This window comes from Cnephaeus nilssonii (genome assembly GCF_951640355.1).
Source record: "Cnephaeus nilssonii genome assembly, chromosome: 8".
Lineage (NCBI taxonomy): Eukaryota > Metazoa > Chordata > Mammalia > Chiroptera > Vespertilionidae > Cnephaeus > Cnephaeus nilssonii.
In genome coordinates this window covers 56,458,457-56,486,444 of record NC_137079.1, presented here as the reverse complement: position 1 = coordinate 56,486,444, position 27,988 = coordinate 56,458,457, and the positions used below count along the sequence as shown (strand labels likewise).

Below are 27,988 nucleotides of genomic sequence, written 5' to 3'. Positions count from 1 at the left end.
ATAATACATCTCTTTTCAACTCATCAAATGTTCTATAAATATTTAAGAATTACCCTGCCTCCTGTTGAGTAAAAGACAAATGGGAATTTAAAGCAGAATAGGATTATACCATACTTTCAGACTAGAAAAGTTTTCTATTTGAAATATAGGAAAACTGAGCCATGCTAAATGTTTCATTTTTTAATTCTAGCCAGGTTAACACAGTTCCTCTTAGCAAAAGAGCCCATGATAAACTGAAGAAGCTGTTTCTTTTGGGGAAGTTGGGCAAAAATAAGTACGTCATTCTGCTTATCTTTAAATTATGGGGTGTTTTCTAATGGTCTGGGCTCTTCACTCACCACAGACCACTTTTCTACTTATGCTGTTAGAATAAAATAAGTCAGAAGCAATCACAGATGAAAGCCTAGCAGTCCAAACAACAGATTCAAAAATGATATTGAAAGGTTTTATAGCACCAATGACTTTTTCCTAAGACACTTTGGGGCTGCATCACTTATTTATCTTGTAAACAAGACCAAAATATTCAATCAATCTGTATTTTGAGCATAAATATTTATAAACTCTATTTTAAAAAACAAATATAGCATGGTTAGAGCAGCTAATAGTGTAAAATCCAAGTATATTAAAAATATAGATATATAAAAGACTTCCATAATGCAATCATGCAGAGGTAAACTGCATCATTCAATTACACAAGTGATTCTGTACAGTTATCTACACATAGCTTCATGAGAACCTTATTCAGGAAAACCAAATAAAATCCTCATCTTTAATTAATCAACATATGGGAATTTAACTACTTAACTGATCTACTAGATCTCACAGCAATTTCCAAAAAGTGCAATGATCTTAATGAGAATCAAATCACCTTGACTCTGATTCAAATGGTAGTTCATTTTGTTTTGCTTTATTTTGTTTTTAATTTAAAGGCAAAGGAAAAACAGGAAGATGACAAAATAAAGTTGAGGGCAGTAGTATGTGGTCCACATCCATTAACCAACTAAAACTGTTAACAGCAAATATGGTCTCAGAAAACGTTCTTTAGGTTTCTAACCTAGCACGGAAACCACTATTAGATGGGCAGAGAATCTTTCCTTGAAAAAATACTGAGTTAATCTGAAAAAATATTTACAAACTCGCTATATGATAGTTTGCAAATGTAAACTAAAATTAAAGTTTAATTTTTAAAAGGCCTTGTATACTAGTAGGTCATAATTATGTTTGAATTCCTTCCAAAGTCTGTACTTTTCCTTCAAACCAAGCCTAATATTAACCATGCTGTCTCCAACTAATGTGGATTAAAATAGATCATTTACATTATGATAGATATGTTCATTCCTTTTATTTTTTCATGAAGACAAATGCAATGCACACTCAATAAAGTGTTTACAGAATGGTGAACTTCGTACGCAAAAAAAGTGAAAATATAGCATGGACAAGGGTGAACAGAATCAAGTGTAGTTTGGACTTTCCTAATAAAGAGTTTGTACCAAGAATAACTTCTTTCTCAAATGCCTAATGAGAATTTGAATATTCAAAAACTGATTTTCTGAAAACTTTTTTAATGGCACCCATTATAAAAGGAGTGTTTTTGGTAAATACCTGGGTTAAATTAACCTTTTGCACTCGGATGTCGAGTGTGACTCGACACGGTTAGCATTAGAATAAAGGAATCGAGAAAAAAGCAAGCGAGTGCAAAGGGTTAAATCATGTTCTAGAAATAATTCTAAACCATATTAACATTATTAGTAGTAATATTAATAATTGCTTACTAATAAATAATATGGGCATATACCTTTTACAATAGGAAAATTATAGTAGTCTTTAACAATGTAAGACACACAACATTCTTTCCCCCTTGCTTTCAAGATTGTCTTTGATGTCTTGACTGTGAGGAAAATATGGAAAAACTTTGTAAACTAGATATTTAATAGATACTTTTCAATATTTATACTCCATAGGTCATCCTGCAATACTTGAAAAGAAAGAAAAATAGTCTCCTTGTTGGTTTTAAAGAGCTAAAAACTTTAAAATTATTCAGATAAGTGGTCTTGGGAACAACTTGAGTAAACATATTTAGAAGAAATAGGCAAGTGTGTGTAAAAAAAGTATTTTACCATCTGTCCAAAATTATTTAAGTGACTATTTTAACCCCAGAAATATACCCTTTTAAAACCCAGAAAATTTAAAAGTAAACCCATGCTTAACTTTTCAATCATTTTCTTCATTCTAAATTGTTCGTGTTCATTAACACAGCATCATGGCTTTATAGATTTCCTAGACACAATTCTGAACCTGACTGAGACTGAACTTATGTCATATTAGGAAACCAAGAGGTCTTTTGTCTTCTTATGGTGTAAAAGAAAAAAAGAAAATAAAGAAGAGAAAACATTTAAGAATAAGGCCAGACAAAGTACACACTCAGATACACTTCTGGACTCAGATGTACCCTTAGAGAACTGTAAAGATAAAATGCTAATTATAGTACATGTAAACATCTATTCAAATTGATAAAAGGCAAACATAAAATGATAGAGTTATTATAACAGTCGTCTCCAGACAGGAACAGATCTTGCTGTTGTAGTCACAAAGCTAAATTCAGGCAATGATGATCTCTCTCTGCTGGAAAAAGAGAAGACTATTAAAAAAAACTCTGAAAATTGTAAATGAATATAAACATTGAATCACACCATAAATTGATCTCCAATTTTTCTAAACATAAAAAAGGTCTACTTGAGAAAGGATCAAAATCAAAGTTGTAGACAAATCTATTTTAAAAAGCTTGATTTTTTAATGAAACCTCTGTGCATCATGCTTCCTTAAAATATTAAGCTGCAAAGATTACAGCTCAACAACATGTCTATCATCTTAAAATTATGGTTAGAAAATATAGTAACTGACCAGATAGAAAATTTTATAGAGGTATAGGTAGGCAAAGTAATTTGAAAAAATCATGAACAAATTCCAAGATATTACATATAAAAATGAAAGCAAAAACAATTATCTTAAGTTTCCCCAAAATTTCATAGTAGTTGCATGGTATATCTAATTACCTTAAACTCCACATGATAATCATGTCATTCTTTAGTCACACTATATGACATACAATTCTATACTAAGCACAATGATTAACAAAAATAAGTAAAAGGAACACATCAAAATGAGGCAGTGCTTGGTATACACAAGAAAGCTAATTTCGTATGATGGGGAGATGAGTAGGCAGATGAAATGAAGTAACAAGGAAGCAGGGATAGGAACAAGTATAATAAACTGATACCAGAAAAGTAAAATAAAAAATGCTTTCAATTACACTAAGTAATGAATAACATAATACTTACAAACTGAAATAAAGTTATTTACCAGATAAGAAATTTTTCAACTAAACAATGTTTTCATTAGAAATTACTGAGCATGGCAGTCATGTTCACCAAAATTTGTTTCTGGGGACTTCTAGGCAGCTATTTTGGAAATTATCTGCTGTCATCTAACAGGTATATAATAATCAGAGAGAGAGAAAAAACTACTCTTCTCTAAAAGCCTGCATACATACCTTAGAGCAACTAGCCAGTTCAAGAAGTTAACAAGAACAAGGTAGTTCCTGAGTCTGGGGTAAGGACATTTTTCTTTCTGCCTACAAATGTGATACACTCATGATTTAATACTAGGTTAAACTTCCATTTTTAATTTATAGGGTTTTAGAAGAGTAAGAAAAACCCTGAAAGACCAAAAAGTGAAATTACTTAATTACCCAGAATTTCATTCAGGACATTTTTTGTTTTAAAAGGCTAAAATACTTTTGTAAGAGATTTAAAAATAAAAAGCTTATATTTTTATATAAATTCTAGAAGAAGTAAAAATAATTTTCTATAATTAGTTCACATTGTAGGTAAGGGGAAAATGAAAATATAGATAAGGTTTGTATAATACTGTAAGATAGCCATTGATATTTTAACATACCAAACAAGCAACTGTTTGCTTCCTTTCTATAACCTTTAGAATCAATGATTAGTGTTCCAATTAAAATTGGAAATACACTCTTCATAAAACAGTTCTAGTAACAGGAAATTTCCTTCAATTAAACTCAGCCATTCTTTCTACAGATAATCAGCTAAAACAGTGAAATCTTGTCTTCATAGTAAACTACCAACTGATACATTTGATCATATTGCAATAAAACAAGCATTATGGAATACTCTCCCATTCCTACAACATGATTTCAATAAATGCTTGGGCATTGGTTAAATATTAAAATTAAATTTTAAAATGTTACAATTATCCTATAACATTTAAACAACACTGCTTAGGTAGAGACATAAAATACTGAAATATGTAAAATGACAATTCAACCATCCCTTGAAGTAATCCTAATCAATCTTTTATCCAATAATACATAATTTTCCTTAATTTTTTTTCCCTGTAAGCAGTAGTTAATTACATTGTTCTCAATCCTTTTTTCACTCCCAATTCAGCCCAGATCTATACTTAATATGACAACTGTATTTAAAAATGTGTTTCAAGTTTTAGGTAGCATATTGTAATAGGAAAGAGTTTTAAACATTGAATTCAGAAGTAAATGGAAGAGTTATAAGCAGAAAGGAAAAGTGCTAGTGAATACAGAAGTTAATCTGTACTTCATAGGCTGAATGAAATTTGTGCCAGCAATGGCAAGCATTTGAGAACACTCTATATAAAACTGTACTAAGACACACAGTACGAATTATCATAACCAAAGTGAAACTGTTTCAATTGGTAAGACAGACACAGTAGCAACAAGTATGTAGAATTGGTATATATTAAATTGTTTTAGATTAAACGCTAATATACACCAGGGAAGCTATAAATGTGAAAGGAAACTTAGAGATCATCTAGTCCAACCACTTTCATTTTACAGACAAGGAAACTGCCCTGGATAAGTTTGAGAGACTTATCTAAGGCCACAGTGGGTTATAGAGCTGGGACCAAAAGCTAAATCTCTTAACCCTTTTCCAGTACTCTACACTAGGGAATGGACTATATATAAAAATAGTGGGATGGACTAGATTAGTGACCCTTGCCATTTCTATTCTTATACACTAATAGAAACCAAAGGGCCATTTTACTCCTGAAACTGACTACAACATTTAATTCTCTAAAAATATTAGTGGCTTAGTTTATGAAAATTTCACTAAGACTACCTGTGTATTCCCTCCATCAGCATTTGTAACCCCAGTGGTGCAATACCTAACTGTAGCAATTTTTTAGCAAAACGGTCCCAGTGACTGAGAAGAGCTTCAGGAGATATTTTTGAAAAATTGAGAAGAATTAACAAGGGAGGTCATTGTCACTCCATTATTGGAGATTCAAATGTGCATTCATTCATTAATTCATCCAACAAACATCTTAGTGCCCACTATGAGCCAGGCTTTGTGAGAATTACTAGAGATAAAAAGATGAATAAGACATGGTCCCCTTCCTAGAGGAGCTTGTAATCTAATGGGGAAGACAGACATATAAACCAGATAAATTATGTTGCAATATAAGTACTTGTAACAGAGATATGAACAAAGCGCTGTATTAAAAGGGAGGGTAAAGTTATGACTGGCTAATGACCAAGAAGTCCACTAATATTGTGCAAGAACTACACATTTATTGCACACAATTTCATGCTCAATCATAAGAAAGGAGGTAGCAATATAGTTTTTAAAAAACTAGAGCTGGCACTGAAATCAGAATGAGTGCATTCAATTCTAGTCACATGACTAGCAGTGACTTTGGGCAAGTCATTCAATCTCTATTATCCCAAATTTCCTTATTTGTAAAATGGAAATTTAACAACTGATTTAAAGGGATAGCTTAAGTTTAGAATGAGAATAGATGAAAGTACATGTAGACTACTAGTACTTATAAACATATTAATTTTAAAAACTCAATAGCAATGAAAATCTAAGTAATATTTACAATTCAAATCATTGCTAAAAATATACCTGTGAATCTAATGAATGTTGCTAATATTTAATCCCCATACTTCTGGACCAAACTGATATATACTTGCCTTCTGATTCATTCACAGCAAAATGGCTTAAAACATTTTAATTTTAGGTTACTAGAGAATGTAAAACTAGGAAGAGTAATTACCTATTTGTGAATTTAAATAATAGGTAATTTCAGTTACATAAGGGATTTAACACTAATTTTTAAAATATCAGGCTAAAATTTACTAATCAAGTTATAAAGCCAAAAATCAGCATGGAGATTTAACTGGCCTTTGAAAGATTTTTTTTCTTTATAATACCTGTTTGGTGTAAAGAGAAGAAACGTGAGCCTCTGCCAATTTGGCACCTTTCACGACTACTAAAAAGAAAAGAAAACAAACTTACCTAACAAATCAGAATAGTATATAGTCAACATACAAGAGACTACATAAAAATCTTAGATGTAGGTATAATAAAGAAGTTTTTGAGTAAAGTCACTATTTGGACAAAAGAAATGATTTTGAAATTTTAAATATAAACATATGCACTAATTGCAAGTCAAAACATTCCTATGAAATAGTATTACCATCAAGAACATTATGTATCTTTAACCCTAAGTGTGGAAAAAATCCACTAGTCACTCCACTGGTAGAAGAGTGTGGATGGTGGAATTAGTTTGTGATTGTGAGGACCACAGTATGGAAAGAAAGTGATGTTTTTGATGTGACTTTTAATATAATCACTATAATCTCAGGAGGAGCAGAAACACTTGTAAACAAAACGATGAATTTAAAAATATAAATATGTATCCTCCCACCCCCTCATTCTACAAAGAATGCATTTATTTCCTGTATCAACTTTAAGTGATCATGTTCACTTGCCAGAGAAATCCACTTAAAAATCACAATATGTTGCAAATGTCAAACATTTTTATACAAGTATAGGAAACACACACTTAAAATATCAGACTGAAACACTTACCAAACAGTGTTTTCCTAAAGTAGTATCTATAGTACATTTCTTTATTCATACATCTTCAAATGGTCAAGTTTTCTTTCACACATCCAAAATGTAATGTGATGGTTTTCTTATTCACCAAATGTTAGCTCTACTTGAAGTCTGGTTCCAAACTAATCAGCCTGCTTTTAAATTTTAAGACATCTGTTGAAAATTTATAGGATCAAACCAAACTGAAGTGGTATAAATTTTAAACATTGGATTGTACATTATTATAAAGGTATCAGTAGCCATTATTACTAAGAATAAGTTAGTGATTATAGCTCCTTTTGTGATAATTGGGGGAAAGGGTAGGTCACCATCAGGAATGGTCTATTTTAACTTTTTTTTTCTTTCTTTTTATCTTTTTTTTTTTTTTTTAATCAAAGAACATCGTCTTGGTTGTGGTTTTTTTTTTTTCTGCCATTGCTTTTTTTTTCTTTTCTTTTCTTTTTAAAAGACCATTCCACTTTATTTTGAACATCTGAATGCATAAGGAGTCATATGCAAAGCAGTCATACACCATTATCATTGAAACCCATATGGTAAAATACATACACAAGTCCAACAAAAGGCTAATACATAGTAAAGCCTAAGCGTACTACTATGTAATATTATGAATACATGGAGACTTTAGTTAGAGTACTATGTTATCTATTCATTTTTGAAAACATTCATTAAGATTTTAAATGCAAATTCATTCCTTATTTGGAGTAAAACAAATTCCTCTAAGTTATTACAAGTATTGGTCATAAGTTTTCAGACCTATTCATTAAATTACAAAGAACCCAAAGAATTCTGTATTGTTCAGTAGAAGTATGTAATAAAAACATTTCATGTTTCTAGTGTGATGTCTTTAGCAATTGTTTACTGAAATAAAATGCAAACATCAATCTTTCAAAATACAGGATCAGAAGGTAGTTTTCTTTTCTTCTATTTGTGAAATCCATCTTCATCACATTTACCAAAAATTGTTTTTACAAATATGTAAAAGTACATTAGGTAATACTAATGAAACACAGGTAGAGTTCTAGCATGTGCAGATCAATGATCAGTCAAATCATCTTCTCCAAGAACGAGATTCATTGTCCTCTTCTTCTTCATCATCATCTTGAAGTAATGAGTCATCCACCATAGACTCTTCCTGAAACTTTAGGTTAAAATGCATTTAGGAATTTACCCAAAAAAAAAGAAAAGAAAAAAGGTGACACTTTTAAACACTGATTTCTCTCAACAGAGTCGAATACAAAAGGTATTGCTATAGCTAGAACATTCAAGAAACAAAAAGCAACCTTTACTGACTCAGTGGTTTCTCTACAGTATCTATTCTATTGCTTGCATCAAACAGGCACTAAAGAATTATCAAAGTAAGCTTTTCTACATGCCGTTCTCCTGCCTCTCTTTACCAAATAATGCTATCTTCTCTATACCTACAAAACATTGTTTAGTACCTTTTTTTTTTTTTAAAGAAAACATCAGTAAGTCTTCTCTGACTTACCCTAATGCTGGCCACTAAATCAACCAATAAGTTGTATAAAAGTCTATCCAGATTTTCTACTGTATGTAAACAAACATTTTCTTTATAGCATTTCTTTTTTCCATTCCTTTCATAAAAGCTTCTCAGACTGCTTTTCAAGCTTTTCAAAATACCTAATACCAGGAGCTCTCCTGCTTTTCTCCCCATTCAATTCAAACTCATGGAAGGACAAAGGTATAATCTAAAATATAAAATGACAAATCATGTATATGAGTTTCAAAACACACAATTTATTCTTGCATTTGACTACGGATATGTGTTAACAGCCTTGAACGCTCTTCAAACAAAATGAAGTGACACTGATAATCTAACAGAGGTAAAACATGGGTTTGTTTAGTGTCCCTACCTTACTTTTATTTTTTAACTTCCTCAACTTTTTCCTACAGCTTACTTCATGATTAAACAAAATAGAGTTGATAAATTTTAAGTTTGGGGTTGTTCAAAGGGCTCACTTGTCTTTATGCTCACAACTCTCAGACTAACTGCTGTTACTAAAGAAATATATAATCTCCACAATTATCCCTCTGCTGAAATATGCCTCTCAACTATATTCCCCATCCAAGCTCTTGGTTTATGGAAAGCTTTATTATTACTTAGGGTTCAGTTCCACTGTCTCCAACTCTTTCAAAATTCTTATGGACAGATATAATCACTCCTTCCTTTGGATTCCGACAGCTTATTGTTCAAATCTTTATTCAGCATATCAGTCTTTTATTATAATTTGTTTCTTATGTGTCTGTTAGCACCACCCCCCTTTCCAGATTATAAGCTCCTTGATGATAGGGACCGTGTCTTATTCATTTTTATGCCTATCACAATGTCTCTACCATATACCAGGCATTCATTCTAATGAACTAAAACAATATGAATTAAAATAAAAAGTACCTGAAATGTTAATAAAGCAATTGAGAATATATACTTTAAAACTTGAAATATTACAAGATTTCCTATGGATAAAAAAAATCTAACAAATAATTATTCTTTTAAGAGTAAATGAAAACTGTGTGTGTGTGTGTGTGTGTGTGTGTGTGTGTGTGTGTGTGATTTGCATATATTCTTTTTGGATTAGCAATCCACAGATTTCATTAATCTAGAAAGTTTAAAGTTGTCTGCATTTATCTGATATCCCCTGCCTGAAATATGGCTCAGGAATAAAAATTTTATGTTAAAAATCATAGCCATAAAATCACAATTTATATAAAAATGTGAACATTTAAGGGCAAAACCAAGTGAAAAAAACAAACATACTTCCTCTTCATCGGGTTCGACTTCTTCTGTTTCTACAGCTGAAATATTAGTTATTGGTTTATTCCACGCCAGTTTTAGATCCTGCCCTTTGAAACGAGCTCCATGAACTGCAGCCTAAAATAATTAAGAACATTGGAATATAGAACATTAATGATTTCTGAAGAAAAAAATATGGAACCTAATATTTAAATTAAATCACCTAAACACAGTGAAGACAGCTGTCTATTAATTTGATTTGTGGTTATTTAATTACAAGTATTTACTACTTATAATAATTTGCTTTATATGGCTATTTCTAAAATTAGCCTAGGGATTGGAAATTCCTTTAAAAAGAAAACAAGAAGAATTTCTCACAATTGATTAGAGCTAATTCAGTACTGGCCATTATTTGACTACAAAAACTATGTTTACAATACAATAATTGCCATTAAGGCAATAGTCTCAAAATACTTCAAGATCCTGAATCAAAGTCTAAGTTAGAATTAACAGGCTAAATGTATTTCTCTGCATTTTAATTCTTACTAATTTACAAATGACATACATAGTAACTATAAACTAGAAATTTTTAATAGAATTAGAATAATTTTGCATGCATAAAGTATCACATTATGTTTATATTATATCACATGATCACAAATTGATATATCACTATTATAAAATATAAATATCTCAATGAAGGAAAAATACTGAACTTTTCTATTATAAAGTACTTTGTACAACGCTTCCAGAATTGCATATAAAACTTAAACTTAGTAAATAGTAAAGTCTAAATAGTTGTTGCATTAAGTGGCTGCTTTGGAAATAGTGGATTCAAATTAAAGTAACATGAACTAACATAAATCAATGTAAGAAACATACCAAAATAGCTCATAGTCACAAAAGATTTATAGTACAATCTCAAAGTACAGTACAATGTAAAATGTAGAAACAATTACATGTTCAATGATATCTGACCATGAGTTGTGTGCCATTAAAAGTCCCCAGGTGTAAATTTTAAATCTGCACATATAAGTTTGTGACAAATCGAAAGGATTCCATGCCTAATAAAATGCAGCTCAGAAGTTTTTAGTCCATGGCCTCCTCACAATGTCATATAACTAAAAACTTTTAAAGTACCTACTAGGTGTACCGGTTAATAATGGCAAATTTTGTAATCAAAGAAAACACGATAATTTCAAGAGAAACATCAAAAGTGCTTTATTCAAAGTAATGTCCATTGCTAGCTACACATTTCCCCCATCTTTCAGGTAATTTGTGGATACCGTCCCAATAGAACTTTTCTTGTTTTGAGGCAAACCATTCAGAGACCCAATTTTCCACTTCTTTGTATGTTTTGAAGTGCTGCTCAGAAAGTGCATGTGCCATCGATCAGAACAAGAGGTAATCTGGAGGAGCAAGGTCTGGTGAACACAGCAGGTGGATTAATAACTTCCCAGGCAAGATCTTTTAACATGTCTTTAACTGGTTTTGAAGTGTGTGATGGTACGTCATCATGAAGCAAAATTACTTTGCCATGTCTTCTGGCACATTCTGGTCATTTCACGATCAAAGTATAGTTCAAATTGATTATTTGTTCTCGGTAGTGATCAGTATTAATGGTTTCACCTGGTTTTAAGAAGCTCATAATACACCACACCTTCCTGATCCCACCAAACGCAGAGCATTGTCTTCTTTCCTAAGCGATTTGCCCTTGCAGTCGATGTTGATGGTTGACCTGGATCAACTCATGATTTTGTACATTTGGGATTCTCAAAATAAATCCACTTTTCATCGCCAGTCACAATTCGATGCAAAAAAGACTTTCTTTCGTGCCATTGAAGCAACATTTTACTGGTGACTTCGGTTTTTCCATTTGTCTTTCGTTCAGTTGATGTGCCACCCATTTTCCTTCCTTTAAAATCTTTCCCACTGCTTGTAAATGATCAGAAATTGTTTGCTGAGCAACATTTAATCTTTCTGCAAGTGGTTTTTGAGTTTGACACACATCTTCATCCAATAATGCTTGTAACTGTTGGTCTTCAAACTTTTTCGGTTGACCTAGGCATTCTTTGTCTTTCACATAGAAATCATCACTTTTAAAGCATTTAAACCAGCGTTCACAAGTATCATGAGATGGAACATGTTCACCATAAACTTCCCAAAGTATTCAGCCACACTTTTCTTCAAAATAAAGTAATGAATTAACACTTCCCCTCTTTTTTTTTGGCACAAAATTCGACATTTTTAAGCGTAAAAATATCTATGATGTTATGACATTCAGCAAATTTGACATGTGAAGTTTTTGAAGCTTGCTGTCAATACAACAAAATAGCATACATATCAAATCGTATAGATATCAACATATGTCTAACTCCATCTATTGAAAAAAACCTGCATTAACTGGTACACCTAGTATATATGAGATTTAAGTCCAGAAACAATTTGTAATTTTTCAAGTTGTAGCTATTACATCCTATATAAAAAAGGCTAATATGCAAATTGACCGAACAACAAAACACCAGTCGCTATGACGCACACTGACCACCAGGGGGCAGACGCTCAACGCAGGAGCTGCACCCTCGTGGTCAGTGCGCTCCCCTTCAGCCAGAAGCCAGGCTCACAACTGGCGAGCACAGGGGCAGTGGCAGGAGCCTCTACCACCTCCGTGGCAGCACTAAGGATATTCAACTGCCGGCTTAGGCCCACTTAGTCGGACATCCTCTGAGGGCTCCCAGACTGTGAGAGGGCGCAGGCCGGGCTGAGGAACACCCCGCCCCCAACCTCCCGAATCCACGAATTTCATGCACCAGGCCTCTAGTATACTATCAGGAAAAAAGAACTCAGAATATTAAAATTTTATTCCCAGAAATTATATTATTTGTGGTAAAGGTGGTATTTTTGTTTTCAGACTTACATATAGAGCACATAACTAATTATGTTGATGTCAGTGAAATGTTGAGTTTTCAGCAGGAAAAAAGAAGTAGAGCTATGAAGACCCCTGAGATTAAGTAAAACCCTTATAATCCAGAATTAATTTACAAGTATTAGTAAAGGCTCTTTCTTTCTTCCTACCTACCTACTTCTCTATGTATACATATATGTGAGTATATGCATGTGTGTATAAAACTCCTATAGTTCGGAATTAAAGGGAACATATCAGTACTTGCTTTGAATTTTATTTATACAGGGTATATGTGAATATGTGTATAAGTATATATGTACATGTGTGTATGAATGTATGTATATTTTTTTCACTCCCAGCTATGATCACTGAAAAGAATTAGTGACTGTAACATATGCAGTAGTAATAAGCATCCCTAGTACTCATACTGTGGTTTCAAAAAACCTTTGCTCTGTAAAAACAATCAGAGCTCCTTAGAGAAATGGCCAACTTTCAGGTCTTGAAGAGAAAATGTATTAAGATGAACCCAGAACACTTTTCATACCAGAAACCAAAGACACTATCATAACCCATTAGGATCCTGTCAAAACGACTGTTAACAAACTTGTATACTAGCTACAAAAATGGGATAATACACACTAGTAAATAACTGAGAACAATGGATCAGTACCCATAATATGTTTCAATCTATAAGTTATGATTGTATAATACCAACCAAGCTATCTCAAAATACAAATCTTATTTTGGATCCTTTAATGAGTAAAAAAAATTTTAAGAAAACCGGGGAAATGTAAACCCTAGCTGGGTATTTAATAATGCCTAGGAAAAAATCAATCATTTTTTAGGTCTAATAAGAGTATTGTGTTTTATTTTTTTAAGACTCTAACATTGCAAGACACACACTAAAATGTTTACAGGTGAAATGATACAATGACTCAGAGTGGGTCCAAAATAAAGACAGGGAAGATTGTAGTGGGTGAGATATAGACAAAATAAGATGGGCTGCAAGTAGGTACTCGCTAAAGGTGTATGATGAGTATATGGGGGTTCATTTCACAAGTCTCTCTAATTTTCACATTATGAAATGTAAAGAAAAACTATATTTAAAAGCTCAAGCATTTTATTCATAGGCTTGCTCTAACCCTTTGCCTATTTATTTCTGCACGTCATCATTCAAAGTTTGCAGTCATATACAGAACAGAAGGAAAAAAAGGCTGAAGATCTGACAAATGATGGAGGAAGAAAAAAGTATGGAAAGTAGTTATGTGATGGGTTCAATATCTTACCTGGAAAATGGTTCTGGAAATAATTAATATTTTGAAAAAATGGGGTTAAACAAAATTAAACAGAAGTGTTTACCTTCTGCCTTTACAAGTCACTTTAGATTGTGAATCTAAATAAAATATACAAAATGCAGCTTTTCACAAACTTATCTGACAAAAGAATTCTTTGTTAGGGGAGCTCTTGTAGAAACAGTGTTCTGTAAAAACAGTGTGGGAAAACTGACCTAAGGTCATAAGACTTAAAGCTGCAATCCTATTCTAGTGTACCTTACATACCATAATGATTAAAGCTAATTTTTAAAAGAAGGCTAAAACCAAGTTTATTAATGTTTGTAATAACCACAGTATACAATGTTTATGCAGGGGTTACATTAAAGGACCACAAATTTAAAAAGAAAGTAAATTCTAATTTTTAGAACTTACAGGGAAAGAATTCTTTCATTCCTTTAACTCTCGAGCTCAGGCTGCATGGCCACTTTCCAGTAAGTTTTAGACTTAGATTTACTAATTCTGGTAGCGCACTGCCCATCATATGACAGTACTTAGTAACTGTTAAGTAAATCAGTAAAAACATAAACAAAAGATTCTCCTATACAAATGATTTTATTTCTCTTAATTGAATCCACTTACATATATTGTTCTTGATATTAATTTAGTATTTATTCAGTCAGCCCCAGCAACTACTAACTGCTTACGTTGCATTATCTTCTATGAACTCAATTTTATATTTCTACCTTCAGGTCTAAAGAATGAGAATTTTGAAGTAATTTACTCTTTCTTGTCCCTATTCAGTTTCCAATCATTTCTCATTCTGAAAAAAAACCCCACAATGATATTAGTAATAGCTAACATTATAGCCAGAATTAAGAAGGTTTACTATGTCTCCAGGCATTGTTCTAGGTACTCTGTTGTAAGTTTCGAATTAGTAAATCCTCACCATTCTCGAGAGAAAAATTTCTTTGATGCTATCTTACCAAACCAGACAATGCCAAACTATATGATTAAATAAAGAGTGAAACAATAAATTTAAGGAGAGAAACACAAGATAATCTGTTGAAAACAGTTTGAGGCATGGGTGTAAAAAATGCACTCGCAGAACAAGATTCACTTTCCTTTTGATATAAAAAGTTATACACCTCTTTGTGTTTAAAACGGATTCTTATAAAATAGGAGCTTAACTGCTCCTTTACTAAAATTGGATCCTCATATCTTACAGAGGTATAGGAATAATTCAGAGTAGGAAAAATAACATTCTAATCAGTCATGGGAAGAGACTATGTTTTTCTGTCCTGTTTGGGTACTTATCCAACTTTAGTACATAGGGTGGTGATAGGAAAATAGAAAATAAAGCAGTAGGAACCATCTTCTAACTAACTAAATCAAATCATAATCATCTTAGCCTAAAGCTAAAAGTGTTCTATTTATATTATTATTCCATAAAATATTTTGATCGTTTTCCTAGGGAAAATTTCTCCATTTTCAGTTGTTATATTTGAACTAGAGGCCCGGTGCACAAAATTCATGCACAGGTGGGGTCCCTAGGCATGGCGGTGATCAGCGCCGATTGGGGCTAGGCCGATCAGGGCAGGGCTGGAGAGGCGGCGATGGTCGCCGGGCCAGGTGCGGAAGGAACGGATGCCGGCACTGCCATCATCAGCACCCCACCACTGCGCAGTTCCCCATCTCCCACCCTCCTCCTTCCCTCGCTGCCACGTCGCCACTGGGGCAGGCGGGTGGCAGGCTGATCGGGGCCTGCCAGCTGGGGGCACAGGAGGTTGGCCGCCGGCCCTGAGGAGGGAGCTGGCCCTCAGACCCCCTGGGAAAGGGGCTGCGTCCACCACCACCCACCCCCGGTTTCCTGTCCCAGCCCGGGGGCCGGCCCCAATCAAGCAATTGGGGCCTGCCGGCGGGACCATGGGAGGTTGGCCAGCTGGGGGAAGTTGGCTGTGGGCCGCACTGACCACCAGGGGGCAGCTCCTGCGTTAAGAGTCTGCCCCGGGTGGTCAGTGCACGTCAAAGCGACTGGTCGTTCTGGTCACTTAGGCTTTTATATATATAGATGTCTCAATTACCTTATTCCTGTACTTTCACTTTGAAATACTATGCATCTATTGATTATAGGAAATAAAAAGACATTCATTCATAAATCTATGACAAGAATTCAGAAAATAAGAAAAATGAATAAACATTAGCAAAGGTTAACAAATTTCTTGAGAAAGCCTATCTTAACTTTATCTACATTTTGGTATTAAAATTTCCTTATTTTACACAATGATGGTGATGATAAATGCAATCTTTTGTACTTTTTAAGCATTCTTCCTTGACAAAATTAAAAATTAGCATCCTTATGTCAAACACACTAATTTTTAAATTACTAAAGCCTAATGTTTACTGAAATTCAGATGTTTAAAAAACCACTGCTTTAGCCTATACTCTGCCTGTATAAGATAAAACTTCAACTTAATTTTCAAGTCTCTTCTAAAATAGAATGTTACAAAATTTAAAGACATTTTATGGCTTAAGGAATAGTTTATGGTTTAACAACTTCTATATCTTAATTCTAAATGTTTATCACAGCAATAGTATTTACCCTGAAAAGGTAACTCTCATTACATCTAACTTGACCTAAGTTATTTTGTCACTTACTCAGTGCTAAAGTCTTTCTTACACATTAATTCCTGATCTTTTTAATTCACTACTATTCATTTGTGGGTAGGGGATACACACACACACACACACACACACACACACACACACACACACACACATCCAAGATGGAAAAATCAAGACTCAAGAAAGAAGGCAGATGTCAAAAGTCTTAGCAAGGGCAAAACTTCTAAAACTTAGGTCTTTTCCCCACTCAGCCACATAAGTAAGCAGAAAAAAAGTAGTACATATTTTTTAAATTGTTACTAAATCCACAAACTTCGTAATACAGTATTGTAATCATCTGTACAATAACTACCTGTGACTACTTCCTGGAAAGCAAATAGAACTCAGCTACTTATCTAACATTACATTAAAAATTATCACTGAAGCCATTATTTAATGGAAGATCATTAAATGAAAGATTGCTCAAAACTAGATTTATAAAAATAGAACTCTATGATAAGGAATCCCCACCCCACTAACCTAGAAACTAGATTATTGCAGGGCTCAGCTGAATACTTTTTTGCTACTTATCAGACCCACAGTCTCTTATTGGGTACAATACCCTAAGAGCAACCCTTACCAGGTAAGCCCCAACAATATACCATTTTGCTGGCAGGGAATATTTACTACAAAAATGATAAATCAATATTTAGAAGCTATTTCAAAACTTTTTAGACCACAATCAACTTAAAACTTCTGGAAACTATCCAATAATTCATTCACATTAAATTGACTGTTTAGAACATCTAATGCATTTTTCCTATGGACAAAATGGTGCATCTATTTCTCTACAACTCTGAACAAAGAACACACAAGGTTCCTATAAATCCCCCACATCTCATACCCATTTTTCTTTTTTAATCTTTTAAACCCATAAGAAAGACAAGGTTGCATAAACTTCTGGTCATTCATTGGAAAGACAGTTCAAAATAGTTTAAGATAACTGTACTAAAAGGACCCTAAAAGCTAGAACTTTATATCATGTCTTGGGCAAAAAGTTGCAGAGGTCTAGTTGGGCATATACTGATTATGGAAACTTCTTTAGGGTTTAGTCTAAAGGTACTAGGAAGCAGCAGATGAAGGATGATTAAGACAGGCAGCCATGAGAATTATATCTCAGTCGGCCAAAGAAGACTTTGTTCTAGGCCATCTGAGAATAGGGATAATAGAAAGCGAAGTGAAAGAGAAAAGAAACACAATTCCTGATGTCTCAAAAGAATATAACTTGACATTCAACTTGACTATACATTCTAATTATAACATGTTACATACTAGAGGCCTGGTGCACGAAATTCGTGCACAGGTAGGGTCCCTAGGCCTGGGCAGCTATCGGGGCCAATAAGGGTGTTCTGGCTGCCATCTGGGGGCTTCCTTCGTTCTACGCCACCTCCTGGTGGTCAGCACATGTCATATCAAGTAATCGAACTCCCAGTCTCCGGGGTTGAACTCCCGAGGAGACACTTTGCATATTAGCCTTTTATATATATATAGATGACATTTGTTTGTGGCCTTGAATTCTACTGATATATTATATCTATTGTCAAAGTGTAGTTATGTAGAAAGTTTTAAAAAATTCATTTATATTAAAACTTAAAAGAATTATAAAATATTTAAATCTGAATCTTTAGTAAATCAGATTATTTATAATACTTACTGCTTCAGCTTCTGCTCTTGTCTTGAATGTAATTACTGCATGAAGTGAAGAGTCATCAATCTGACAATCTTCAATTTCACCATATTGCTTTAAATTAAAAACAAGTATTTCCTCCAAATAAATATTTTGAAATATCTAAAATCCTAGTGGTTTTGTAAAACTTTAAAATATCAAAATATAACCCAGAATACATAACAATTCATGGTGATTAACAGAAAAAATGGTGAATAATTCATTTTAGTACTTAATATTGTAAGATAGAGAGTGGTCCTATCTTCCAAATACAATTTATAATTTTACACTTTCTAAATAGTCATTGAACTATTCTTTAATAAAGGAAACAATGACCAAAATTGAGCTTCCTTATTGTCTTTCCTTTCATACTTATTATTTTCATCCCAGAATATGCTAAATTCTTTCTAAAGCAGAATATTTAATCCTCAGAATATTCTTAGTGTTTGTTTGTTTGTTTTTAGTTTCACCCAATTTAAAGATGGGGTGAAAAAGACTAAGAGAATTTAAGTAATCCCCCCCAAAGTAATTAAGTTAATTACTAGGATAAGAGTCCAACTCTTTTGATCCTGCTTTCACTCTTACTATGACTCCTGTAGACCACACACACTATCTTTTCAGGCATTTAAAAGCTAAACATATGAAATTATGCTTGTTTCATATGTTGGATTTTATTTTTTACATGTGAAGGAAAATTTTTCTACAAATAGCAACTTTTATCATATAAAATTCTAGTCCATGGTCCAGCCGGTGTTGCTCAGTAATTAAAGTGTTGGCCCACGCACTGAAGGTTGCAGGTTTAACTTATGGTCAAGGGCACATACCTGGGTTGCAGGTTCAATCCCCAGCCCTAGTTGGGGCATGTGTGGGAGGCAACCGATTGATATGTCTCCCTCTCACACATTGATGTTTCTGTCTCCCTCTCTCTCTCACTTTCTCTCTTTCCCTCCTTACTCTATCTCCCTTCTACTCTCTCTAAAAATCAATGGAAAAAATATCCTTAGGTAAGGATTTAAAAAAAATTCTAGTCCTTTATATATCATTACTAATACCTTCCTTCTTTCTTACACAAAAATAAAATTATAAACACGATTTCATTCAATGAGCACACACCCATACAGAAAAATTCTGTATAGTAAAGAGAATGAACTTTAGAATCAGTCAGATCCAAGCTCTGTCAGTTAAAAGCTATGTAAATTTGATTAAGTTACTTAATTTCTTCATGCTTCATTTTCCTCATCTCTAAAATGAGGTACAATAAAGGTACCTACCTTTTAGAGTTGTCAAGATAATTCAAAACATAGTGAGTTATATAAGGCACTCAGAATAACACTTCCCCCAAAAAAAGTGCTTATATGTTTTAAGCTATAATTTTTATCCACTGGGACCAGTAGCAGTTTCCTTTCTAGGTTGGCTAGACCTAGAATACAATATTAACAAATAAAATTCCATCTTAATTTAAAGAATCTGGATGACTCATGCAACATGCTAAATTTTTCCTTAAAAGTATCAAATAAAAGTAAACTACAGGACTTCCCTCTCTAAAGCAATAGTTTAAATCACAATACTTCAAGGCTCACTAAGTCTAAGAATAATTAAATAAACAAAAAAACCCTACAGCTTATTTTTTAAATAATTAATAAGATAATTATAAAGTAATCAAACTCTTTGGTCAAATTAATGGGTTTAAGTTACTCATGTCATTTTCATAATTTCCCCTTTAATATATCTATTAATCCCCAACAATGATTATCAATATTTGTTTTGTTGCTCAGTAAGAAAGTACCGCAAAATGAGGAAGAAGATCTTCTCTGTCACTCTCTGTAAATGCAGAAATCTCCAATGCCCTGGGACGGTGATCCACCACAGCATGACCAGGTACACCTCGACCTCGACCTCGACCTCGACCTCGACCCCGACCCCTGCCTCTGCCATGAGCTGCACCTCGACCTCTTGAATGAATTCCTCTGCCCCGACCAGATGAAAGAATCCCTCGTTTGGCAGCCTAGAGGAAATTAGACACACAAGTTAAAGATCACAATAACTAACACAAGCCAAGTGATATACTTTGTCAGGTGAGTCAAACTTTTATACAATTTGATATCTTATTCAAATAATGCCCTAAGAAAAGATCTCATAATTTTAAGTTGAGATTTTAGTTTTTAAAGTGAAAGCAAATTTATGTAGCTAATAAATTTAGAAAACAAAGTAACATTAATTTAAGCAATGTTTTGAAATTATTGAATGTGCTTTTTTCTAAGTTCTTACTCTCCAAAACATCACAAAAAGACTAGTAATTCTGACTTCCAAGTAATAGTGCTAAGTGTTAATTTAGAAGCAAGTTTAATACAGAAATATAAAATACCTACATATACAATAAGTGTATTTTTCTACTTGTGCCTTTCAAATACAGTGTTTCTATTTGTTTCCCTGTTGACTTTAGTAAGTAGTTATCTCAAATTCATCACTTTAATCACTTACAGTAACATTATACAACCAATGTTGCATAGTAACATATTCCACCACATCACTCTATATGAAGAGCACACCATTTTTTCATTCCACAAATATTTAATGAATACTTCCTATGTACAAGTCCTTACCCTCATGAAACTCAAACTCAAATCATAGAGGGGTAAAAGGATATTAAGCAACTAAGTTTATATTATGTATTAATGAAGTGACTAAAAAAAAAAAAAAAAAGAACAGAAAGTTTCAAGAGTTTTATTCTCTACTTTATCCCCTGCATGTATATTAGTAGCTGGCAGATTATAGATACTTAATATTTGTTCAATGAATCAAAGAAAGAACAAGCAAGACACGAGTAAGGAGTGGGGGTTATAGCATGAACAAAGGAACCACAGCTGAAAGGAACATAGTACTTCAAAGAACAAATAAAATATAGTGCAGCTGGACCACATGAGATGGAGAGATGAGGCTAGGGAACTAGGCAGAGCCAGATCATGAATAACTTTAAAGGACCACATTAAGGATTTTGAATTTTATCCCAAGAGCCATGAAAATCAATTAAAATATTTAAAGCAGAGTCCTGGCAGGTGTGGCTCAGTTGGTTGAGCATCATCCTATGCATCTATGCACCAAGAGGTTGCTGGTTCAATTCCAAGTTGGGGCACATGCCCAGGTTGGGGGCTTGATCCCCGATAGGGAGCATGCAGAAGGCAGCCGATCAATGTTTCTCTCTCTCTCTCTCTCTCTCTCTCTCTCTCTCTCTCTCTCTCCACCCTCCACTCTATCTAAAAATCAATGAAAACATGTTGTTTTCAAAACACGAGAATTATCTTTAAAAATATGTATTTAAAGCAGAGCAGTAGAGTGATGTAATCAAATCCGGATGCAAAATGTTATTCTGGCTAGAGTCTTAAGAACAGAGGAGAAGGAAGAAGAGAACAAGCTCGGATACCAGTCAGTAGTCTATTACAGTAATCCCAGCTACTGAAGAAAACTGGTGTACAGTGGTGGCAATGGAGATAAAGAAGTAAACAGATTTAAGATATATTTGGATGTAACATATAAAACATGGTAATTAATTGGATACGAATACTGAAGGAAAGGAAGGAGTCAATGAAGACGCTCAGATTTTTGGTTTGGGTAATTGTGCAGATGGAGTTTAGGGGCAAAATAAGCACAATTTTGAACTTGTTGAGTCTGAGGATGTAAAACATTCAAATGGAAATGTCAAGAAGGGACCATTGCCAAATCTCTGCAAGTATAAATATTTCAGTTTTTCACCTTAAGACAGTAAATCTTAACATTAGCTAAAATAATCCAAAATCCAAATAATTTTCAAAGATCAAGGATTAATGTTAATAATAGAGGAGCATATACAAAAGTATATTCTGAAGAACAAAGTACTCCCTGAAAAAGTGAGTCCTTGGACAAATAAATTTAAGCAATACTGAATATTTAATATATTTTGGGAGATTTACAAATTAAAATATCCTCTAAAAAAACCCAATCGCTAAAAATCATGTTTAATATAACATTTTCCAAATTTATTTGGCCTTGGAGCTTTTTTCACTAATATCTGTTAACAAAAAATGGAATTGGTGCAGTGAATCACCACACTCTCGGAAACACTGCATTACTGCATATACTAACTGCAAACTAAAGTTTAGCCGTTATAAGAAACAAAACAAAAAACCCAGAAAACATTATTCAGTATTTAGCTATGTCAGCATACGAACTAAGACATAGACTAATAAAAATACTGATACAAGTATCACATGATCTCATTCATATTTGAAATCTAATGAAGAAAATAAACTGATGAAAAAAATACATACAGAGACATAGAAGCATCGAACAGACTGTCTAATCTCAGAGGAAAGGCGGGGGTGGGTAGGAAGAGATTAACCAAAGAATTTGTATGCATATATGCATAACCCATGGACACAAACAATAGTGTAGAAGGCCTGGGCAGGGGGGTGGCCTAGAAGGGGTCAATGGGGGAAGAAAGGGGACATATGTAATACTTTCAACAATAGAGAGTTTTAAAAAATACTAAAAATATGCCTGGCCTGTGTGGCTCAATGGTTGAGCATCAACCCATGAACCAGGAGGTAGAGGTTCAATGAGGTCGAGGTTCAATGCCCAGTGAGGGCACATGCCTGGGTTTCAGGCTCGATCCCCAGTAGGGGGTGTGCAAGAGGTACATCTCTCATCATTGATGTTTCTAGCTCTCCCTCTCCCTTCCTCTCTCTGAAATCAATAAAAACGTATCTAGAAAAATACTGATAATACTACTGTTTATTTACTAAAATTATGAGCCAAAACTTTTGAAATGATAATTTGGTTTTTAAAATCCCACCAACACAGGCATCAAATCTCTAGAATGAAGAAAACACAATTTCTATATTACCATAAAGAAATCTATCTTCTCCAAAACCTGTTACTTTGGGCAGGACACACAGGTAACCATATCAAGTTTCCAGAGAATGAAAAGTGTGCAAGTTTAAGACACCATCTTATAGCTTCCTATGACTGTTAGATAAGACAGCACCTTAAGACAAACACAGTGGCTGCTAAATATTAAGTCTTTAATACCTGGATGCCAGTACTCAACACAGATTTGTACTGTGTCAGAAAAAGATGATCAAATTGCTAACAAATTTGGGAAAAAGTATTATTCTCAGATTGAGCAAAAGTAATAATCAAAAACATAAAATTAAATTGTGACATTAAACAATAATAAATATAGACAAGTACCAATTAATGACATTAACGTCTCCATACTTAAAATGTAATTCTGATTTTTAAACATCATTTTGCTAAATGTTAAAAATTCTCATACACAGAAATCAATTTCACTTGATTTTCCTTATATAATCATATGACTATTAAGAAAGTAGTTTACTTTCTCTTTTATAAACATCCACAGCACCATCTATAGGCAAAACTTAAGCATGTTCTTTGATATAGTTCGACCACTAGAAGTCTAATCTGTATAGAACTTAATATTATGAATTTATTTATGCATAGGATATCTCTAAAAGAATGCCTGAAAACCAAAAATAGAAAAGTAATACAATTCAATAGAAGTGGAAGGTACATAGGTAGAACTGTTGCCACCCCTCACTTAACAGATTTCTCTACTAGCTCTGAAAATTTTGTTAACCTTTTCCCTCTTTCCTATATCAACTCCCAATATGTATGCCAGAGAAAACCCACAATTGTTGACTAGTATGAGGGAATTGTGTTTTCAAATTAACCACCATAACTACATCCGCTCCTCTTTAGCACACTGTGTAGCTATGATGAAACATACTTCCAGCTGTAATTCTGTATACTTTCTCCTAAGTTCAGTGACTTCTTCTCCAGCTTGCATCTTCTTATACAAATCCAGCTCTGTGTCAAGTAATTCTTTCTGCATCTAGAAAATAGTAATTAATATTTTGGGTGACAATTAATATCCTGCATTTAAACAAAACATTTTACAAAGAACCTGTACGCATTCCCATTTAATCTGTACATTTCTTTTCTATCACCAGTCCTACCAACCTAGTTCAAGCCATCAATCACCTCTAGTCTACAATACTGCTAGCTTCCTAACTTGTTCCTATTCCCACTGATTTCTCTATAATTCACTTTCTATAAAAACCCTGGGATTTTAATGGACTGATATTAAGTAATTTTCAGGAAATAACTGAAAGAAAAGCAAAATACCAAGGTATTAACAAGCAATATATAGTATGCTTTCATGTAGGAAAGAACTCATACACACACACACACCAAGAAGGGAAGAGTAGGGAACAGTGTTAGGAATCAAAGGGGAAAGGCCTTCTATATATACCTTTTCATAGTTTAACTTTTGAATCATGTTAATGTTTCACATATTCAAAAAATAAATCAGCAAAAATGAGGGGGATCCAAAATTGAATACATCAGAAATATACCCAACTTTATCAAATTAATAATATAACCACGCAAAAAGAAAAAGTAATCCTATGCCACAGTTCTGATTATATACCTTTAGTGGAATATATTGTGAGGTTATAAAGAATGTAAATAAATTCTAAATTTTATATTTAGTTAGTTGTTGGAAGTGGTATTGTTGTAACAATTCTGAGACTATTTGGAATGTATTACAGGACTAAGCAAATGAGTGCTGTGCTGACGTTAGTGGAAACCAAGTTGTCATTATGGGAACAGGGAGATAAAATAAGGAAATGAAGAAAGGCAGAACCCCGTTATGTTGGATTAGAATCAGAAATTTCAATAGGAACTAATGATTTTATACATGTATAAAAGTATACAAGTATAAATATTATATATAACACTGTTGTTTTTTTCTTAAGCACTTATTATCAGCTCAAATTAACTTGCTCACTTATTTGTTATCTAATAAATTTTCTCCTGTTTCAATAAATACATTCTGTAGAGTGCGGTCAGAATGTTACTTCTCTGTTCGTTTATGTTTTATAACACAAACACCTTACAAAATAAAGCTCAAACTCCTCAGTCAAGCATTTAAGTACCTATTATCATTTTGTCTTCAAGTTACCTTTTCAGGATTATCCATAACTATTTTCCTAATTACTAACTTTCCCACTGTAATCCACAGAATTCAAAAGATTAGTAGAGTTTGCTTGTTTGTGTTTATTTACTTATTAATTAATGGAGGAAGAGGAGAATCATAGCATACAATGGTCAGATTTTGAGCAAAGGATATAACCTAAAAGGAAAATGAACCTTTAAATAATGTGTTTTAATGTTTTCTTAAAGAATATAAAAAACAACACAAATAAAAATACCTGAGTCTTGGTTTTTATACTTTTTGGAAGACAGCGTCCAGGAGAAGTAGCTTTGACCTCATCTTTCAACTTGGTAATATTTTTTGTCAAAACCTCTAAAGTTTTCATTATTTCTGCTTTATCTTCAGACTTCATTGCTTTGTTTTTCTCCAGTTTTGAAATTAACATCTGCCAGATTTTTTAAAAGAGAAAAATAGAAGATACTTATTCCTACTATTATTAACAAATCAAACATAGCAAACTAAGTATAAAAATAAGTATCTACTACTTTTAGTTTATGTATTCATAACAAGGATTATAACCACTAAAATACCAGATTGGTGATGCTAACTATCTCAATTCAAGCCTTACTCTTGGTTTACTTTGTGAAGAACTATAGTATTACTCTTTGGGTCTGTCTCTTAGAACACAAGAAATCCCTGAAAAGCTGTCAATTTGAAGTAGTATTAACAATTTTACTTTCTAATCCATTTGTTAATATTACTGCCTCTAATTACACCTGATCCAAATGGAATCTGTAACCCAGAATGAATCACAGGAATAATTCTGTTTTCCCTTCATATAATAAGGTTTAGGAAAATGAAAAGTGAATTACTTTCTTTATCATGGGGAAACTACCTGGCTAGCCTAGGAATGATATCACCACCATGGCCAGGGAACAAGAAGAGAAACAGGGTATTATGGGATAGAAGATACCACATAACATTATAGGTTCTCTGAGTCAAGATGGTTTCAGTTTTTGGTATAAAGCACCACGATTTCTCTTTATCAAGCATATCCAAATTTAAATTATAAAAGACACACCTTTCTGACTAAAATATATACTTTTTGTATTTTCAATATTTGGAAATGTCATAACCTTTATTACCAGATATGATTTAAGAACTTACACTAAATTAATGTTATAAACTAGAGACATAAAGAAATACTGTAAGCCACATAAGTAATTTTTAATTTTCTAGCCATCACTTTAAAAAGATATAGTAAAATTAATTTAATAATATATTCTATTTAACAAAAAATATTCAAAATGTTACAAAAAGAGATATAATAAAATTAACTTAATAATATATTCTATTTAACAAAAAATATTCAAAATATTACATTTCAACAAAAATTGAGATGTTTTTGCTTTTTTTCTTCATACTACATCTTTGAAATCTGGTGAAATATTTTTTACACTCATAGCACATCTCAACTTGGACTAAACACATTTCAAATAAATAATAGTCAGATGTGGCAATTAAATAAAGGTCCATCTCAATATTGAGAAAAAGGTTCCATTTCACTATCTGTTGAATAAAGGACTACGCAGCAATATACTTGGATAAATACTCCTTACAAATACTCATTTCAAATTTGATAACCATAGTTCCATTCAAACTACTCAAATTCCCAGTCCACAATTCAATGTATGCTCTTCATGTCCAATATACTAGTACTATCAATTGATAATATAGTTTATCACTGATAATATCTTAATTTTATCATATCAATTACAGTAATTATGTTTCTCAGTAATATATATGTAGTGTAAGATTAATTTCACTCAAAGCTGTAACATTTATAAATATATTTTGCCAAAGCTAGTTGTTAATATTTTACCTTCTGTGTTTCAATGTGCTTTTCTAAAATTTCTTGTTTTCTTTTCCTTACATCCTGCTGAAGTTTCAGTGCCTCCTAGAGGAAGGGACCAAAAATATCATTAGAATATTGACCGTTTATTAGAAACAAAATGATTTAAGAGGACAGAAATGGTTGTAACTGCAGAAGCTTGGCAACAATAATTAAATGCAAACGTTTCCTATGTCACACTGAAATATGTATGCAAGTTTTAAAAGATCAGGAGAACCTTTCATTCAAAGAAAAATATTAATATTTACCGTACACTATGGAAAATAAAAGTTTAGTGGCAGCCAACATACCCTTTTTAAATTTAATTTTGTTATGAGCACTGAAAAAACAGATACATGCAGAAGAGCTTTTCTACATGCAAATTTTGTACAATAATAGTTGTACTTACCTGTTTCTTTTTCTGTGCTTCATTATTATCAACTGCAGAGGGGGAAACAAGTAAGGTTTTTTGTGCAGCCTTCAAAGCAGCTGGATTATACACTGTTTTTGTTAGGCCAGTAGATGTAGATAACACCTACCAATAAAAATTCAATTTTGTAAAAAAAATGTATCAGGCATTCATGATTTTCTGAGTCCTGTTTTCTTATAAAATAACATTAAAGCACTTCTGTTAAAATTTAGTACAGTGAACTAAATGTATTGATTTGAAAGAAGGGAATGAATAATGAATAAACTATGAAGTAAAAAAATTAATGTATATATAGGAAAAAAGTAAAAACAAACATAAAAACTTCAAGAAAAAACACTGTCAATACTATATCTGAGAAAATATTAGTTGCTGAATACCTGTGCTAGTATTCCTACTAACTAAAACAAAATCTGTACTTAAGAGCATGGCACAGGAAAAAACTGGATGTTGTCCTTCAAA

General features: G+C 32.9%; 1 protein-coding gene across 20 annotated transcripts in view; it reads right to left on the bottom strand.

Moving 5' to 3' along the window:
• Positions 1-265: 265 nt before the first annotated feature.
• RBM26 (RNA binding motif protein 26) overlaps positions 266-27,988 on the bottom strand; it is a 90,154-nt gene continuing 62,431 nt past the window's right edge. For 11 of the 20 annotated variants that reach the window (XM_079779588.1, XM_079779589.1, XM_079779595.1 and 8 more), the window contains 8 exons: positions 27,509-27,634; positions 27,091-27,165; positions 25,486-25,653; positions 24,000-24,104; positions 20,001-20,219; positions 18,203-18,289; positions 9,733-9,846; positions 266-8,097 (listed from right to left, as the gene is read on the bottom strand). In XM_079779588.1, the coding sequence (XP_079635714.1) occupies positions 8,008-8,097; positions 9,733-9,846; positions 18,203-18,289; positions 20,001-20,219; positions 24,000-24,104; positions 25,486-25,653; positions 27,091-27,165; positions 27,509-27,634 (984 nt within the window). In that variant the 3' untranslated portion in view covers positions 266-8,007. The other 9 variants (XR_013813907.1, XR_013813909.1, XR_013813904.1 and 6 more) reach the window with 9 other exon arrangements.